Raw genomic sequence first — 20233 nt, 5'->3', positions numbered from 1 at the left:
AAAGATGCCCAGGGTCCCTGCTCATCTGCATGAATGTGCCTTAGGCATGCTGCAATGAGGCATGAGGGCTGCAGATGTGGCCAGGGCAATAAATTGCAATGTCCGTCCTGTGAGACGCCGCTACAGGGAGACAGGATGGACAGCTGATCGTCCTCGCAGTGGCAGACCACATGTAACAAAACTTGCACAGAATCGGTACATCCAAACATCACACCTGTGGGACAGGATGACAACTGCCCGAGTTACACCAGGAACGCACAATCTCTCCATCAGTGCTCAGACTGTCCGCAATAGGCTGAGAGAGGTTGGACTGAGGGCTTGTAAGCCTGTTGTAAGGCAGATCCTCACCAGACATCACCGGCAACGACGTTGCCAATGGGCACAAACCCACCATCGCTGGACCAGACAGGACTGGCAAAAAGTGCTCTTCACTGATGAGTCGCGGTTTTGTCTCACCAGGGATGATGGTCAGATTTGCGTTTATCGCCGAAGGAATGAGCGTTACGCCGAGATCTGTACTATGGAGTGGGATCAATTTTGAAGTGGAGGGTCCGTCATGGTCTGGGGCGGTGTGTCACAGCATCATCGGACTGAGCTTGTCATTGGAAGCAATCTCAACGCTCCCCCTCATGTGTTACCCTTCCTGCAGGCTCATCCTGACATGACCCTCCAGCATGACAATGCCACCAGCCATACTGCTCATTCTGTGTGTGATTTACTGCAAGACAGGAATGTCAGTGTTCTGCAATGGCCAGCGAAGTACTCGGATCTCACTCCCATTGAGCACGTCTGGGACCTGTTGGATCGGAGGGTGAGGGCTAGGGCCATTCCCCCCAGAAATGTCCGGGAACTTGCAGGTTCCTTGGTGGAAGAACTGGCAAATCTGGTGCAATCCATGAGATGTTCTGCCGTACTTAATGCAGCTGGTGGCCACACCAGATAGTTACTTTTAACGTCTCCCCCTTTGTTCAGGGACACATTATTCAATTTAGTCACATGCCTGTGGAACTTGTTCAGTTTGTCTGTTGTTGAATCTTATGTTCATACAAATAGTTACATGTTAAGTTCTCTGAGAATAAATGCAGTTGAGGACATTTTTATTTTTGCTGAGTTTGTATTTCCTGAGCTTTCTTTTATCAGTCACTTATACCTTAATCAATAAATAAATTGTATTTTCTTTGCAATTCATGTTATTCAATGCATTTCTGTGGGATTTGGTTCAAAAAGCCAATTTCAATATTGTATCTAATGTTTTATATATTTTTTACACCAAAAGGGGTTCTAAAATGTAAAATCAAATAGCTAAATGATGCATGGATTGACAATCTGAAAGCAATTCTGTCAGTTTATAACCCCCCCCCCCCTTTTTAAATGTAATGTTCCAACGTGGCACATTGGTGGCTTGTAGGCCTGGAGATGCTAAACATGTTTGTCAATTACAAAACAAGGACATAACATATTAAGTCTTACTAATCTAATTCTGTGTGTGGGACAATGACTCAAAAACAAAGTGTTTTACAATGTTTTATTTCAATTTTTCGGAATGAGAGCTTCTGTTATGTACAATAGGACAGAAACAAAATACTACATCAATTCATAAATACTTCTGCTCTACATTAACTGGTTGTACAGTGCCGTTTTTACTGTATATGTATGTATCACTGAATGTCTTCAGGTGTTCCCCTATCTTCCCCAGAACAGTACCAGGTGCATGAAAAGGCTCAGTGACATTAACAAAAATCTTCTGTATGACAGTCTTTCTTGATAAGTAATTATTGATAATTATAGGGAAACAGAACACTCAGAACTTATTCACCCCCTCAAGTGGTTCTCTCCCTCATAACCAACTAAAACTAACATAGCAGGAATAGAGTGGTGAGAGCGAGAGATGGAGGGGGAACTTTGATGGAGCCGATACAGATCTGTGCTGATGAGCTGAGGCAGTCCTCAGTTCCTCAATCTTGCAGTGATGGGAGAAGTAAGGGAGTCGAGGAGAGTGAAAGGAAGAGCAGACATTGGACACGCAGAGAGCAACACTATTGGGTTCTTAGAAGCGGAGCCAGTACATGGCACTGCGCATTCTGTTGTAGTCAGGCAGCTGCTCAACGGGGCCTGTGGAACAGAGAGAAAGACAGTAAGACGAGATGAGAGAAGGATTGAGGAATCAGAACATTACCAAGCTAGGTGGCCACTAACTGGACTTTTAGACTATATGCTATCTATATCCTGGACAAGAGGACTAAGGTGCAAAGGCTGCTTGGGAGGAATACTGATGTATGGTAACTTACCAACAGCAGACACAGCGGGACACTTGTCATAGATATATTTGGAGCAGACGTCGCGCACCATCCTGGGCGTCACAGCCTGAGGGGAGAGGCGGTCAGAAATGTGGGGTGAACACAGTAAGGGGTGGGGGGGGAATGCAGAGTGAGATCAGATAGAGACAGAAAAAGCACCCTCTAGATCAGTGGTATTCTAAGTCGGGTCTGGGGGAACTGTCTGTAATAAAGCCCTTTTTTGGGGGGAAAACATATTTTTATTGGCTGTGCCTGGCTCCCCAGTGGGTGGGCCTATGCCCTCCCAGGCCCACCCACGGCTGCGTCCCTGTCCAGTCATGTGAAATCCATAGATTAGGGCCAAACTGTTTTTTCTTCGATTGATTGATTGATTTCCTTCTATGAACTGTAACTCAGTAAAATCTTTGAAATTGTTGCATGTTGCGTTTATATTTTTGTTCAGAATCTATGTTTTAATATAAAAATTAATTAATTATTGTATGGGACAATATACTAACGTTGAGAAAGATGATTATAAAAATAGCATTTTACTGAATACAAGTATTTATTTGTTAAAACACTTTTTTAAAGAGATGAAAACGTAATGAATTAAAGGTTAATTGTTAATTGGGGGGGTTGAATACCTCTGCTCTAGGTGGTAGAGGGTGTAACAGCTGTATGTGTGGTGCATGGAAGGCGGTTGTACTCACATCGATGCGGGCGTCCCACTCAGCCAGGGGGATACGGCGGCCGTAGTTCAGGACGTGCCTGCCAATGTCATCACATATCGGTGTCGTTCCTACACAAGAGCAGTACGGCAGTGTTAGTGTTGAACAGGGAGAGGTATTTGTGTGTGTGTTTAAGTGTCTGACAGGCTACATGAGGAAATAGAGCTCTTACCGTCGAGCTGTCCCACCAAGCTGGCCTTGAGGGCGTTCTTGGCTCTGGCAACATCACTCTCTGTCACTGTGGTGCACAAGTTCATCCTTCAGGGAAAGAGAAAGAAAACGAGGGAGGTCAATACTATCAAATGAAATATGTAAAATGACACAGGCTGAGGATAAGTGTTGGACCAGGAGTGTATCCATGTTTTGTGTTTGTGAGTGTATGTATTGGAAATCACAACTAACCATGCGTTCTGTGACCAGTGCATCATGTCATCGATGTGGTGTTTGTCAGTGACAAAGTAGATGCCAAGCAGACCAGTATCGCTGTAAGATGAGTGGAAGGCCTGAAAGCTGTGGCACAGACTCTCCTCTGAGGCCAGACGAGCAAGGCGGCTGCTCAGGTGCTTTCCACCACCAAAAGTGATGTCATAGCTGCCAATGATGGAGTTGGCCACCATGAGAGGCACAATGTCTGGGCTGGTGGCACTGGCACCCTCCACTGCGATAGCAATATGTGCAAGGGGGATATCATCATCACGCATGCGGATCTACAGAGGGCGAGAGGAGACGACAACAGGGTTAACCATATTAACATTCCAAATAAAAAGAAAAGTTCTGATGGGATACCTGTGCCCTTGTTCAAACATCTGTCTATTAGGACACACACTGAAACAGGGGAGCTCCTCACCTCGCTGCCAGAGAAGCGGCAGGGGGACAGAACAGGCACGGCATCATCCTCGTACTCAAAGGAAACTCCGCTAAAGTGCTGTTTGGCCAACCCAACCAGTTCCTCATGAGTCACACCTACACAGGAGACAGGTAGTGAGTCATTACAAACAGACAAAAATTACACTCAAATAAAATAAATAAAAAAACATTCAAGGCCAGTTGGTATTGGCATGTAATACCTCTATATACAGCCTTAACATGCCAGTGCTAATGTATGGAAGACACACCTCCAGCAGCTGCTAGCACCATGCGGGGGGCCTTGTAGTGGCTCCTGATGAAATCTACCAGATCCTGTCGACTCAAAGTCCTGAAGGGAAGAGACAGACCTTTACTGCTCAACTAACTGGGAGTGCTGTGAAATGTAACAGGATTCTAAAACATGTACAAGTTTCCCTGGTGTTTTGGTTTGGCCTAGCTTGCTCTGACCCAATAGGATTCCCTGGTAGGCTCTGTGTGTGTGTGTACCTGGCGTTTTGGGACGGTCCCAGCACACTGTGTCCCAGGGGGGTACCCTGAAAAGCTGTGGCGTGCAGCAGGTCCAAACAGACTTCCTGTAGACTGCCCTCTACCTCCTCCAGCTCTCTCAGCACCACACTCCTCTGCTGCTCAATGTCAGCCTCGCTCAGGACATTGCTCTGCACTACCTCTGACAACAGCTCCACCGCTGGAGAGCGTGAGAGGGGCACTTCAGTATACATAGCAATTGACAAGAACTACTGGAGACCATGGGAATGGAAGTTCAACACAGGCATGAAAAACTAATTCACCAAAAGGAAACAGGAGCTTTACAACTAGATACATAAACACTCACTCAACCTCTGTGGAATTAGAAGGGCTTATAAGAACCCAACCCATTGTACACACACTTGAATTGTCATATCACCTTATAAACAGCCTCCATGCCTTATTCCTGCCTCATTGAAGTGTCTGCTATGCTGGGTAGGTGGTTTGGTTGGCTCACCTTTGGGCAGATCTTTGGCCAGGGTCTTCATGTAGTAGGCAGTGTGCTCCCGGGAAGTGTATGCACTCAGGTGAGCACCCATGGACTCCACCTGCTGCTCCAGGGCCATCTGGGTGTGCTTTTTTGTCCCCTGGGGAAAAGAAACATGGGGAAAAAGGGGGGTGGAAGAGAAACCATGTTGGGCCAGTCTGGTGCAGTAGTAAAGTAAGTGTGAAATCCCTTATGAGACTGAAGGTAGGTTGCATAGATGTCAGGGCTGTTGTGTACCTTGAAAGCCATGTGCTCCAGGAAGAACCCAGCTCCATTGTTCTTCTCAGTCTCATAGCGACTTCCACAGCCGATCCACAGCCCAACCTGAGAGACAGAGGTGGAACTTAGCTAGATACCATGACGCGCCAAACAAAGTCAGGTTCATCTGAAATGTGACTAAGTGAATGTCTGCACTAGGCAATGTTTCCCAAATCTATCAAGATGACTGCTTGGATTGTATGATCAATGACACAGCAGGTCCTTACAGTGCATGTGCTGTGTCCGGTCTCTTCCGATGCGATCCTCAGGCCATTGTCCAGGGCAGTGAGACGGGTCTCAGGAGCACCCAGAAGGCTCTGGGCGTAGGTCACCGTAGCCTGACCACGCCGCAGAGACAGCAGGATGGGCTGGAAAGAGAGGGAGAGGATAGTTAGCCTACAACACTGTGACAAGAGATTCTACAGCAAATAAACTCAGTAAAAAAATAAACTTCTCTTTTTCAGAACCCTATCATTCAAAGATAATTAGTAAAAATCCAAATAACAGATCTTCATTGTAAAATGTTTAAACACTTTCACACACTTGGTCAATGAACCATAAACAATTAATGAACATGTACCTGTGGAACGGCGTTAAGACACTAACAGCTTACAGACGGTAGGTAATTGAAATCACAGTTATGAAAACTTAGGACACTAAAGAGGCCTTTCTATTGACTCTCAAAAACACCAAAAGAAAGATGCCCATGGTCCCTGCTCATCTGCATGATCGTGCCTTAGGCATGCTGCAAGGAGGCATGAGGACTGAAGATGTGACCAGGGCAATAAATTGTAAATGTCCGTACTGTGAGACAGTGCTACAGGGAGACAGGACAGACAGCTGATCGTCCTCGCAGTGGCAGACCTCGCAGTGGCAACAACACCTGCACAGGATCGGTACATAGGAACATCCCACCTGCAGGACAGATACAGGATGGCAACTTCAACTGCCCGAGTTACACCAGGAACGCACAATCCCTCCATCAGTGTTCAGACTGTCCGCAATAGGCTGAGAGAGGCTGGACTGAGGGCTTGTAAGCCTGTTTGTTCTAAGGCAGGTTCTCACCAGACATCACCGGCAACAACGTCGCCAATGGGCACAAACCCACCGTCGCTGGACCAGACAGGACAGGAAAAAAGTGCTCTTCACTGATGAGTAGCGGTTGTGTCTCACCAGGGGTGATGGTCGGATTCGCGTTTATCGTCGAAGGAATGAGCGTTACACCAAGGCCTGTACTCTGGAGGGGGATCGATTTGGAGGTGGAGGGTCCGTCATGGTCTGGAGCGGTGTATCACAGCATCATCGGACTGAGCTTGTTGTCATTGCAGGCAATCTCAACGCTGTGTGTTACAGGGAAGACATCCTCCTCCCTCATGTGGTACCCTTCCTGCAGGCTCATCCTGACATGACAATTAGAGGTCGACCGATTATGATTTTTCACCTCCAATACCGATTATTCGAGGACCGAAAAAAGCCGATACCGATTAATCGGACGGTTTTTAAAAATGTATTTGTAATAATGACAATTACAACAATACTGAATGAACACTTATTTTAACTTAATATAATACATCAATAAAAATCAATTTAGCCTCAAATAAATAATGAAACATGTTCAATTTGGTTTAAATAATGCAAAAACAAAGTGTTGGAGAAGTAAAAGTGCAATATGTGCCATGTAAAAAAGCTAACGTTTAAGTTCCTTGCTCAGAACATATGAAAGTTGGTGGTTCCTTTTAACATGAGACTTCAATATTCCAAGGTAAGAGGTTTGAGGTTGTAGTTAATATAGTATTTATAGGACTATTTCTCTCTATACCGTCTGTATTTCATATACCTTTGACTATTGGATGTTCTTGTAGGCACTTTAGTATTGCCAGTGTAACAGTATAGCTTCTGTCCCTCTCCTCGCCTCTACCTGGGCTCAAACCAGGAACACATCGACAAAAGCAACACTCGAAGCAGCGCTACCCATCGCTCCACAAAAGAGCAAGGGGAATAACTACTCCAAGTCTCAGAGCGAGTGATGTTTGAAACGCTATTAGCGCGCACCCCGCTAACTAGCTAGCCATTTCACATCTGTTACACCAGCCATTAGGCTTGAAGCCATAAACAGTGCTGTGCTTGCGAAGAGCTGCTGGCAAAACGCATGAAAGTGCTGTTTGAATGAATGCTTACGAGCCTGCTGCTGCCTACCATCGCTCAGTCAGACTGCTCTATCAAATCATAGACTTAATTATAACATAACACACAGAAAAACGAGCCTTTGGTCATTAATATGGTCAAATTTCGAAAACAAAACGTTTATTATTTCAGTGTAATACGGAACCGTTCTGTATTTTACCTAACGGGTGGCATCCCTAAGTCTAAATATTCTTGTTACATTGCACAACCTTCAATGTCAGGTCATAATTACGTAAAATTTTGGCAAATTAGATCACAATGAGCCAGGCTGCCCAAACTGTTGCATATATCCTGACTCTGCGTGCAATGAATGCAAGAGAAGTGACACAATTTCACCTGGTTAATATGGCCTGCTAACCTGGATTTCTCTTAGCTAAATATGCAGGTTTAATAATATATACTTCTGTGTATTGATTTTAAAGCATTGGTGTTTATGCTTAGGTACAGTCGTCCAACGATTGTGATTTTTTTTTCGCAAAAGCAAGAATGTGTTCTTAAGTTTGCTGAAAATAACCGTAGTTGACAGTGAGAGGACGTTTCTTTTTTTTCTGAGTTTGGTTGATTTTGTTGTGTTGATAGTTCTGGTGTAAGGATATGTATGAAATTGCTAAAATAATCTGTAGTAATGGAATGAAGAGACATTTGGCAAAATATTATGCATTTTAGCAATTTATGATCGCCTCAATGTCATTGTTAGGAGCTAGTATTTCACTGCATCCACTATATCATCTGTTAAACTGTGTACGTGGAAGCGAAGGAAAAGCACACCTGTTTAGGCGAGGTGCTGGCTAGCAGAGTAAAATACTTGGAAAATAAAAAGGAGAGCCGCACACTAGGAGCTCAGATACAATAATTGAATAACCTCATAACCAACGAGACAAGCTGTCTTCATCAGGGTATAATGACAAACACTGCGGGTCACTAGTTTATATACTGTCAAAGGACACACACAGGTGTCTAATCATGGCCAGGTGTGGCCTGATATCATTGGTTAATTCTCAGATATGAACAGAACACAGAAAAAAACATGAATGGATAGCATATCATCATAGATACAATTTGGCTACATAGGTCTACAAACATCCTGAGTGGTGCAGCAGTCCAGGGCACTGCGTCGCAGAGCTAGAGGTGTCACTAATGACCGGGTTTCGAACCCAGGCTGTATCACAACCAGCCATGATCGGGAGTTCCATAGGGCAATGCACAATTGGGCCAGCATCGTCCGGGTTAGGCCGTCATTGTAAATAAGAATTTGTTCTCAACTTCTTTGGGACTGGGGGGGCAGTATTGAGTAGCTTGGATAAAAAGGTGCCCAGGGTAAATTGCCTGCAACTGAGGCCTAACTGAGGCCTAAAAGCTAGAATATGCATATAATTAGTAGATTTGGATAGAAAACACTGAAGTTTCTAAAACTGTTTGAATGATGTCTGAGTATAACAGAACTCATATGGCAGGCAAAGACCTGAGAAAAATCCACCAGGAAGTGGGAAATCTGAGGTTTGTAGTTTTTCAAGTCATTGCCTATCCAATATACTGTGTCTATGGGGTCAGATTGCAGCACTTCCTAAGGCTTCCACTAGATGTCAACAGTCTTTAGAAGTTGTTTCATGCTTCAACTGTGAAAGGGGAGCGAATAAGAGCTGTTTGAACCAGGGGTCTGGTTGAAAGCCTTTAGTTTAGTCACGCGCGCAGCCATGAACACGGGCTCCGTTCCCTTTCATTTCTAATGACAAAGGAATTGTCCGGTTGGAATATTATTGAAGATTTATGATAAAAACATCCTCAAGATTGATTCTATACATCGTTTGACATGTTTCTACAAACTGTAATGGAACTTTGACTTTGTCTGGACTTAGTGCCCACGCCTTTAGTGGGCACTAGTGCCCACGCATTTGGATTACTGGACTTAACGCGTGAACAAAAAGGAGGTATTTGTACATAAAGATTAACTTTATCGAACATTTGTCTAACATGGAGACCTGGGAGTGCCATCAGATGAAGATCAAAGGTAAGTGATTAATTTTAACGCCATTTCTGACTTTTAACACCTCTTCTTGGCTGGAAAATGGCTGTATGGTTATCTGTGGCTAGGTGCGGACCTCACGTAAATCGCATGGTGTGCTTTTGCCGTAAAGCCTTTTTGAATTCGGACACAGTGGTTGGATTTACAAGAAGTTTATCTTTAAAATGGTGTTGGAAGGAGGAATTTTAATTATGGGATTTCTGTTGTTTTGAATTTGGCGCCCTGCAATTTCACTGGCAGTTGTCGGGGTGGTAAAATAACAATAGCGAGACTATATACAGAGGGTACCGGTACATAGTCAATGTGCGGCGGCACTGGTTAGTCGAGATAATATGTACATGTAGGTAGAGTTATTAAAGTGACTATACATAGATAACAGGGTAGCAGCAGCATAGAAGAGGGGGGCAATGCAAATAGTCTGGGTAGTCATTTGATAAGATGTTCAGCAGTCTTATGGCTTGGTGGTAGAAGCTGTTTAGAAGCCTCTTGGACCTAGACTTGGTGCTCCGGTACCGCTTGCCGTGCGGTAGCAGAGAGAACAGTCTATGACTAGGGTGGTTTGAGTCTTTGACCATTTTTAGGGCCTTCCTCTGACACCGCCTGGTGTAGAGGTCCTGGATGGGAGGAAGCTAGGCCCCAGTGATGTACTTGGACACTGTGCCAACAAACCTCCAAACGAGCTTCAATGCCTCCAACTGCTTTTAAATAAGTAAAAGTAATTGCTTGCTCTTTATCCGATTGCTGCCCGCACCCTCCCGTTCGATGAGCATCACTACTCTGGACGGTTCTGACTTAAAATGTGCGGACAACTACAAATACCTAGGTGTCTGGTTAGACTGTACACTCTCCTTCCAGACTCACATTACGCATCTCCAATCCAAAATGAAATCTAGAATCGGCTTCCTATTTCACAACAAAGCCTTCTTCACTCATGCTGCCAAACATACCCTCGTAAAATTGACTATCCTACCGAGCCTTGACTTCGGCGATGTCATTTAAAACATAGCCTCCAACACAGTGCCATCCGTTTTGTCACCAAAGCCCCATGTGCTACCCACCACTGCGACCTGTATGCGCTCATTGGCTGGCCCTCACTACATATTTGTTGCCAAACCCACTGGCTCCAGGTGATCTAAGTCTATGCTAGGTAAAGCCCCGCTTTACCTCAGCTCACTGGTCACTATAGCAACACCCACCTGTAGCACGCGCTCCAGCAGGTATATTTCACAGGTCACCCCCAAAGCCAACACTCCATTTGGCCACCTTTCCTTCCAGTTCTCTGCTGCCAATGACTGAAACGAATTGCAAAAATCACTGAAGCTGGAGTCTCCCTATCTCCCTTTCTAATTTTAAGCATCAGCTGTCAGAGGAGCTTACTGATCACTGTACCTGTACACAGCCAATCTGTAAATAGCACACCCAACTACCTCATCCCCATATTGTTACTTGTCCTCTTGCTCTTTTGCACCCAGGTATCTCCACTTGCACATCATCATCTGCACATCTATCACTCCAGTGTTAATGCTAAATTGTAATGATTTCACCTCCATGGCCTATTTATTGCCTTACCTCCCTCCCTACTCTTCTACATTTGCACACACTGTACATATATTTCTCTATTGTGTTATTGACTGTACGTTTGTTCATGTGTAACTGTTGTTTTGTCGCACTGCTTTGCGTTATCTTGGCCAGCTCACAGTTGTAAATGATAACTTGTTCTCAACTGGCCTACCTGGTTAAATAAAGGTGAAATAAAATAACATTTTAAAAACTGGGCCGTACGCACTATCCTCTGTAGTCCGAGCAGTTGCCATACCAGACAGTGATGCAACCCGTCATGATGCTCTCAACGGTAAAGTTGAACTTTTTGAGAATCTGAGGACCCATAAATCTATTCCGTCTCCTAAGGGGGAAGAGGTTTTGAAAGGGCACCGTGCTATCTTCGACTATCTTGGTGTGCTTGGACCATGTTAGTTTGTTGGTGATGTGGACATCAAGGAACTTGAAGCTCTCAACCTGCTCCACAACAGCCCCGTCGATGAGAATGGGGGCGTACTTGGTCCTTTTTCTGTAGTCCACAATCATCTTTGTCTTGACCACGTTGAGGGAGAGATTGTTCTCCTGGCACCACACAGCCAGGTGTCTGACCTCCTCCCTATAGGCTGGCTCGTTGTCGGTGATCAGGCCTACCACCGTTGTGTCATTGGCATTGGCCGTGCCATCATGAGTGAACAGGGAGTACAGGAGGAGACTGAGCACGCACCCCTGAAGGGCCCCTGTGTTGAGGATCAGCACGTTGAATGTGTTGTTACCTACCCTTACCACCTGGGGGCGACCCGTTAGGAAGTCTAGGATCCAGCTGCAGAGGGAGGTGTTTAGTCCCAGGGTCCTAAGCTTATTGATGAGCTTTGAGGGCACTACGGTGTTGAACACTGAGCTGTAGTCAATGAATAGCATTCTCACATAGGTGTTCCTTTTGTCCGGACGGGAAAGAGCAGTGTGGAGTGCAATAGAGATTAGAAGTCGACCGATTAATTTGAATGGCCAATTAATTAGGGCTGATTTCAAGTTTTCATAACAATCTGAAATCTGTATTTTTGGACACCCATTTGGCAGTTTTTTTTTTTTACACCTTTATTTAATTTTTATTTAACTAGGTAAGTCAGTTAAGAACACATTCTTATTTTCAATGACGGCCTAGGAACGGTGGGTTAACTGCCTTGTTCAGGGGCAGAACGACAGATTTTTACCTTGTCAGCTCCGGGGATTCAATCTTGTAATCTTACAGTTAACTAGTCCAACGCTCTAACCACCTGATTACATTGCACTCCACGAGGAGCCTGCCTGTTACGCGAATGCAGTAGAAGCCAAGGTAAGTTGCAAGCTAGCATTAAACTTATCTTATAAAAAACAATCAATCATAATCACTAGTTAACTACACATGGTTGATGATATTACTAGTTTATCTAGCGTGTCCTGTGTTGCATATAATCGATGCAGTGCGTATCGTTGCTCCAGTGTGTACCTAACCATAAACATCAATGCCTTTCTTAAAATCAATACTCAGAAGTATACATTTTTAAACCTACATATTTAGCTAAAAGAAATTCAGGTTAGCAGGCAATATTAACTAGGTGAAATCGTGTCACTTCTCTTGCGTTCATTGCACGCAGAGTCAGTGCATATGCAACAGTTTGGGCCGCCTAATTTGCCAGAATTTTACGTAATTATTGAACGTTGTGCAATGTAACAGGAATATTTATACTTATGGATGCCACACGTTAGATAAAATACGTAACGGTTCTGTATTTCACTGAAAGAATAAACGTCTTGTTTTCGAAATGACAGTTTCCGGATTCGACCATATTACTGACCGAAGGCTCTTATTTCTGTGCGTTATTATGTTATAACTAAGTCTATGATAAGATAGAGGAGTCTGACTGAGCGATGGTAGGCAGCAGCAGGCTCATAAGCATTCATTCAAACAGCACAATCCTATCAACTCCCGAGATTAAGCTGGTGTAACAGATGTGAAATGGCTAGCTAGTTAGCGGGGTGCGCGTTTCAAACGTCACTCACTGAGACTTGGAGTGGTTGCTCCCCTTGCTCTGCATGGGTAATGCTGCTTCGAGGGTGGCTGTTGTCGTTGTGTTCCTGGTTCGAGCCCAGGTAGGAGCGAGGAGAGGGACGGAAGCTATACTGTTACACTGGCAATACTAAAGTGCCTATAAGAACATCCAATAGTCAAAGGTTAATGAAATACAAATGGTAGAGGGAGAAATAGTCCTATAATTCCTATAACTACAACCTAAAACGTCTTACTTGGGAATATTGAAGACTCCTGTTAAAAGGAACCACCAGCTTTCAAATGTTCTCATGTTCTGAGCAAGGAACTTAAACATTGGCTTTCTTACATGGCACATATTGCACTTTTACTTTCTACTCCATTATTTAAACCAAATTGAACATGTTTCATTATTTATTTGAGGCTAAATTGATTTTATTGATGTATTATAGTATGTTAAAATAAGTGTTTTATTTTATTTTTTCAGGGACAGTGCACATTAATCAACGTTTCAGTAAAAGTGCCGGTTTTAGCAAGCCGGCTAATTTTCAACCGCAGTCCCTGGGCAGGTTATTAAAAACAATTACAATATAGACAATAGCAACATAGGATAAGCAAGACATAGCATACAGACAGAGCAACATAGGACAAGCAAGACGTAGCATACAGACAGAGCAAAAAGCAGCCAGACAAAATTCATAAAAGCAACAAAGTGTTTACACACCTCACAAGCTACAGACAACATGGAAAGCGGCAAGACACAGCTAGGGACCATGTTCACAAATCTGATTGACCTTTAGCCATGTCTTCAAGCATTTTGTGAAAGTGTGAAATGTGGTGCAGTTGTGTGTCTGATGGCAGTGTTTTCCAGACATGGGAAGCTCTCACAGAGAAAACGGATTTACTAAAGGTGCTTTTCCTTAAGGGAACTATACAGTCACCTCATGGCAGACCCTGTGGATCTGCTGCCATATGTTTGGGTTTTCTGTTTAACAAAAATACTGAGTGGACGGGGAGCCAGGCCATTTAGGATATTGAATACAAGAAATGCGTCGGTGTATTGCACAAGATTTTCCCAACTCAGGAGCTCATGCTTTCTAAGGATGTAACAGTGATGATGGCTATTGGGATTCCTAGCAAGCACTTTGAGAGCCTGTTTATAGACAGACTGAATAGGTCTTAATGTTGTACAGCAAGCTTGGGCCCAACTAGTCAAGCAGTATGTTAAGTGGGGGAGTATGATAGATTTGAAGTACAGTTTTGCTACCTCTGTAGTCAAACAATTTCGTATAAATCGGAAATTAGCTAGGTTGAATTTGGATATTTGAATGACCTTTTTCACATGCTTTTTAAAAGAGGTTGGAATCAAGTATGATGCCAAGGTACTTAAAATCAGATACCACCTGGAGCTTCTCCCCTGACACATAGACATCCGGCTCAGTAGCATCTGTTGCCCTCTTTGTGAAGAACATGCAAACAGTTTTTTTCACATTGAGATGCAAACACGGATCACTGAGCCACTTTGTAACCTGGACCATTACAGTAGTGAGTTCTTGTGCAGATTGTCGTTTGCTCTTTGCATGCACATATATCACTGTATCATCTGCATACATTTGAACTTCAGACCCAGTTCAGACAGAAGGCAGGTCATTAATGTACAGGCTGAACAGGAGGGGCCCCAGTATTGACCCTTAGGGCACACCCAAATCATAGCTAAGAGTGGGTGACAGCTCATTGCTCACTGACACACTGAGTTCTGCCTTCAAGGTATGATTTCATCCATCTCAAGGCATCAGGGGAAAAGTTGAACTTGGACAATTCTGTGATGAGAATATCATGGTTAACAGTATCAAAAGCCTTCCTTAGGTCCAGAAACACAGCCCCAACAACGCCCCCTTTGTCCATCTTGGACTTCACATTTTCCAGAAGAAAGCAGTTGGCCGTCTCTGTGGAGTGTTTCGCTCTGAAGCCAAACTGCATGGAGTGTAATGTGAAGGGGCTGTTGTTGAGGTGGGCAATCAGTTGTTCTGCTACACACTTTTCAACAACCTTTGACACCACGGGTTGCCTGATTTAAAGATGGCCGTTATTATGGCCGAGTTCCATACCCTTGGAAACACCGAGACCAATAGTTGTGTTGGTGACCTTACTAATTGGGCCAATGAGTGACTCTTTGTAGTTTTTAAGAAAGGTAGAGTCCAGCCCAAACATCTTTGGCTTTAGAGTTCTTTAGTGAGCTAATCACCTTGTTCACCTTTGACTCAGAAACCTCCCTTATGATGAAGACAGATTTTGCATCATTTACTAGCACTGAGCCCAAGAAACCAGTGGAGGGGGTTGTGTCAGTACCCTGACAGAGTCAATAAAGTAGGAATTGAAGGCTATTGCTATTTCGACTGCATCCTGTGTTAGATTGTTATTCACCATGATTTCTAGTCTTTTTGCAGTGTTACCCCATCTTTCCCCGTCCATTACCGGAGATAAATAACGAAGTACGCACACGCACAGGAAATCGCTACAAACACTACAGCCAAAATGGGAGACACCTAGAAAAACGACAAATTCTAGCTCATTTTTCTATAAAACAAGCCTGAAATATTTCTAAAGACTGTTGACATCTAGTGGAAGCCCTAGGAACTGCAATCTGGGAGGACCTTTTATATTCCCATTTCCAGCCATTGTAATAAAAGGTGAGCTGAAAAAAACAAACATTTCTGGATGTTTTGTCCTCGGGTTTTCGCCTGCCATCAGTTCTGTTATACTCACAGACATTATTTTAACAGTTTTGGAAACTTTAGAGTGTTTTCTATCCAATACTACCAATTATATGCCTGAGTAACATGCAGTTTACTTTGGGCACTTCATTCATCCAAACTTCGGAATACTGCGCGGTCCTTCTGTAGCTCAGTTGGTAGAGCATGGCGCCTGTAACGCCAGGGTAGTGGGTTCGATTCCTGGGATCACCCATACGTAGAATGTATGCACACATGACTGTAAGTCGCTTTGGATAAAAGCGTCTGCTAAATGGCATATATATATATATATATATTGCCCCCTAACCCAAAGAAGTTAAAGTAGAAATAGAATGAAACAAACAGGCATTTTATTTTTTGCTCTATTATAGTGGCCACTATAGACAACGATCAAGTACACAAGGCTACATGTGTGCAAAAATAACATTCACTGATTAAAATATATAATCCCCCCCTCACACACATTACTGTCAAGTTCAACACAACAAAAATCATGTATTTCGACTATACATTATTACATTGTACACTTTCTGCCCGTAGACATGTACAAGCAATGTGCCAGCAAAAGTGAGAAAGATAGAAAGTGTGTGGTGTTCCTTTCACCTCTATAGGCATCCAGTTTAAGCTAGGTCCATCTCCAGCTACACTTGATCCCTGAATTCACTTGTTTAACACCTCATTTTAATCTTAATTCTCTCATTCTGAAAAGTAACCACATACTATAGAGGGAAAACATGAGTTAACATAGTGGTTAGTTCGTTAGCTAGTTAACATTTAACACAGATTGCCAGGGTCCAGTAAGCAACTAACGAGTTATAATTTGTAAAACGGTGCTGTGTCGAAAACCTCCCCCTGTCAGAATTCTCCCACAGTTCTAATTTCCTTAATTTTGTGGCTAGAGTCAAATACGTTGTGGCACACATCAGAGACAAATACTTTCTATATAACAGGAAACCGAAATTAATCATTAATGTATGTGTGTAGATGTATGTATAGACTAATACAAAGGGCGCCATATTGAAATAAATAACGAAAACTGCAGACAAAAATGCTTTCTGCTACTAAGATCAGTGAAATGTAGGCTAAACTGACAACGGAGTGAAGAGCAGAAATCTAAACCTTCAAGCAAGTCGCAGCAATGAAGGCAGCGAATGTGGGGATAATTCTGACAGGGGGAGATTTAGAGTCGTATAATTGGTTAGGTTACTAATGTTATCTCATCTGGTGTTGTAACGTTTGATAGCTAATGTTTGCTGTCTGACTATTATAGCAAGCTAATTTTCACACCATAAATTCAATTATTTGATCAGATAAATTGGCTCATGTTGCTCAGCATTTCTCTGGCTGGCTACGGATAATTCGATCTAGCTAACAAGACAGTTAATGCTAATACTTTCTCCCTCCCCTCAAACTTTCCGAATGTCAGTAGTTTTTCGGTTACAGCTCATGAAGTACGCTTCATCACCTTCTCACCCCCGTCTCCGTTGTCAAGCTTCTCACCTAACATTACCTCTTCGTTATCGTTTAGGGGGCGCGCGCTGAGGCTGTAACTAGTAAATCGGTTGTCTCTTCTCTCTTCAGTCGCGTGCTGCAATGCATTCTGTTTTGTAAACCGTTTTGTAAACGATTGGCTGAGCCTTGGATACAGCAGCCAGCATTGCTCCAAACGCGTGTCACTTGTTTGTTTACAGCCAGTAGTGATCCAAACACCCCGCCTCTCCCAAACTTTTTTCATCGGATCTACACGAATCACGTAGGATTCAAAAACGGCCGAAATGTGACTAGTTTGCATCCCTGTACTGGGAGAGGATCAAGAGATTCAATAATAGAATCTCTTGTTTTGTCCTTTACAAAACTGTGTATGTGACCAATAAACTTTGATTTGATATCATGACCAAGAAAAGGAGAGAAAGTGGTTGTGGGGTGATCTGCTGATTCCTCACCACCAATTCACACACACCACCAGTCGACCTTAGCTAGCTAATAAATTGGAGGTAAGGAGGGGCTATTTTTATCTTTACTGAGGGTCCATCAACAACACTTCACCAGCTAGCCAAGCAGCCCAACACCACCGTTTGAAGTCTAACGACTCAAAGGAAACACACTTTCAAGTTAACTGAGGTCACACAATTAACGACTAACTATGTAGAGAATTCAATTTAACATAGCCACGCATCCAGTTGGACAAGACAGAGGTAGGTAGCTAACCAGTTACCTAGCTAGCTAACGTTAACGTTAGGGCAAATAGAACGCGGAAGTATGGTCAAAATGACCTTGTTAGTTTTAAAAAGCGAATAAGGCAACGCAGATAGAGGTTGACTAAAGTGTTAAACATGGATGCCAAAATGCCCACTCATGTCACGTTTTTTTACAGTGAGACACTGCGCCTTTGCTGACAGTGAGTTGACCTTGCGCTAACTCCAAGCTAATGCTAACCGCCTAGCCATCACTGTGCTCTGGTTACATAACGTTACCAGTGTTAGCTACATATCAATAAGATCGCTAGCACTACTAGCTAACGAACTACAGAGGCCTGCTTCTCGGTAAAAGTTGCCGACATGAAGGAAATGCCGATTCCAACCAACAACCCAATTATTCTTACAGACCCCTGAAATACCTATATGTTGCTGAATACTTACGCTACGGCATTTGGCGAGGGCTCGACCCACAGAGCTCCCGACTCGGCACATGGACGCTGCCATCTTTTCCTGTCGAATACAGAAAACTCAGCTGCGCGCACGTTCCCCAACGTGGATGCCCAAGACGTACATACAAATGTGACGTCAGCGCATGCCACCCTTCACTCATGCAGCAGTACCAACAAGTTCAGCCTGGTCTCATAGACTAGACGTAACATAGTAAAACCAGGACACTCAAATTAGTATGGTGTGTTATGTTTGGTATATTACATAAGACAGATGGTTACTTAAGGCAAGTGTGGAATTAGGGCGTTTGGTCGCGGTACAAAAATGAACATCTAGCAAGCCGAAGGTTGCTAGTCATCATGGACAACTTTAGCATTTTAGCTACTTTGCAACAACTTAGCATTAGCTAACCCTTTACCTAACCCTATCCTTAACCTAACTCCTAACCTGAAAAGAGGAGCGACCCAGGGATGTGTGTGCTTTGGGGACCTTTAACACATATCAAAGCTGCAGGATAAAGTTAAATCTAGACTTGGTTTCCTCTATCGTAATCACTCCTTCACCCCAGCTGCCAACCTAACCCTGATTCAGATAACCATCCTACCCATGCTAGATTACGGAGACATCATTTATAGATCAGCAGGTAAGGGTGCTCTCAAGCGGCTAGATGTTCTTTACCATTCGGCCGTCAGATTTGCCACCAATGCTCCTTATAGGACACATCAGTGCACTCTATACTCCTCTGTAAACTGGTCATCTCTGTATACCCGTTGCAAGACCCACTGGTTGATGCTTATTTATAAAACTCTCTTTGCCCTCTTTCTCCCCTGAGATACCGACTGCAGCCCTCATCCTCCACATACAACACCCATTCTGCCAGTTACATTCTATTAAAACCTCTTGGAATCAACTACGCTAAATGGCATTGCGCAACGGACAAATAATCTTACTAGAAAATATTCATATTCATGAAATCACAAGTGAAATATAGCGAAACACAGCTTAGCCTTTTGTTAATCACCCTGTCGTCTCAGATTTTGAAATTATGCTTTACAGCGAAAACAATACAAGCGTTTGTGTAAGTTCATCGATATACTAGAAAAACATTATGTACACCTAGCGGCAGGTAACTTGTTCACGAAAATCAGAAAAGCAATCAAATTAATCGTTTACCTTTGATGGACTTCGGATGTTTTCACTCATGGGACTCCCAGTTAGACAGCAAATGTTCCTTTTGTTCCATAAAGATATTTTTTTATCCAAATACCTCAGTTTGATGCGTTATGCCTAGGAATCCACCAGAAATAGCGGTCACAACAACGCAGACAAAAATTCCAAATTATATCGATACTATCGACAGAAACATGGCAAACGTTTTTTATAATCAATCCTCAAGGTGTTTTTCAAATATCTATTCGATAATACACTGCTCAAAAAAATAAAGGGAACACTAAAATAACACATCCTAGATCTGAATGAATGAAATATTCTTATTAAATACTTTTTCTTTACATAGTTGAATGTGCTGACAACAAAATCACAAATTATCAATGGAAATCAAATGTATCAACCCATGGAGGTCTGGATTTGGAGTCACACAAAATTAAAGTGAAAACCACACTTCAGGCTGATCCAACTTTGATGTAATGTCCTTAAAACAAGTCACAATGAGGCTCAGTAGTGTGTGTGGCCTCCACGTGCCTGTATGACCTCCCTACAATGTATGGGCATGCTCCTGATGAGGTGGCGGATGGTCTCCTGAGGGATCTCCCTCCCAGACCTGGACTAAAGCATCCGCCAACTCCTGGACAGTCTGTGGTGCAACATGGTGTTGGTGGATGGAAGAGGCGTGATGTCCCAGATGTGCTCGATTGGATTCAGGTCTGGGGAACCGGCGGGCCAGTGGCGAATTTGCCAATCTT

The 20233-nt window shown here is 43.5% G+C and overlaps 1 protein-coding gene across 1 annotated transcript; it reads right to left on the bottom strand.

Annotated features, from left to right (window-relative positions):
• Nucleotides 1-1511: 1511 nt before the first annotated feature.
• On the bottom strand, nt 1512-18472 carry LOC118388399 (cytochrome b-c1 complex subunit 1, mitochondrial-like). Its single transcript, XM_035777441.2, has 12 exons — nt 18306-18472; nt 5369-5509; nt 5121-5207; nt 4854-4983; nt 4358-4556; nt 4120-4199; nt 3852-3967; nt 3407-3711; nt 3177-3262; nt 2987-3075; nt 2289-2364; nt 1512-2112 (listed from the first exon to the last, which is right to left on the bottom strand). The coding sequence occupies exons 1-12, from the start codon at nt 18366-18368 to the stop codon at nt 2048-2050; spliced, it is 1437 nt and encodes a 478-aa protein (XP_035633334.1). The 5' UTR covers nt 18369-18472; the 3' UTR covers nt 1512-2047.
• Nucleotides 18473-20233: the final 1761 nt, after the last annotated feature.

The sequence above is a fragment of the Oncorhynchus keta genome, chromosome 10, assembly GCF_023373465.1.
Source record: "Oncorhynchus keta strain PuntledgeMale-10-30-2019 chromosome 10, Oket_V2, whole genome shotgun sequence".
Lineage (NCBI taxonomy): Eukaryota > Metazoa > Chordata > Actinopteri > Salmoniformes > Salmonidae > Oncorhynchus > Oncorhynchus keta.
This window is presented reverse-complemented; position numbering and strand designations above follow the sequence as displayed.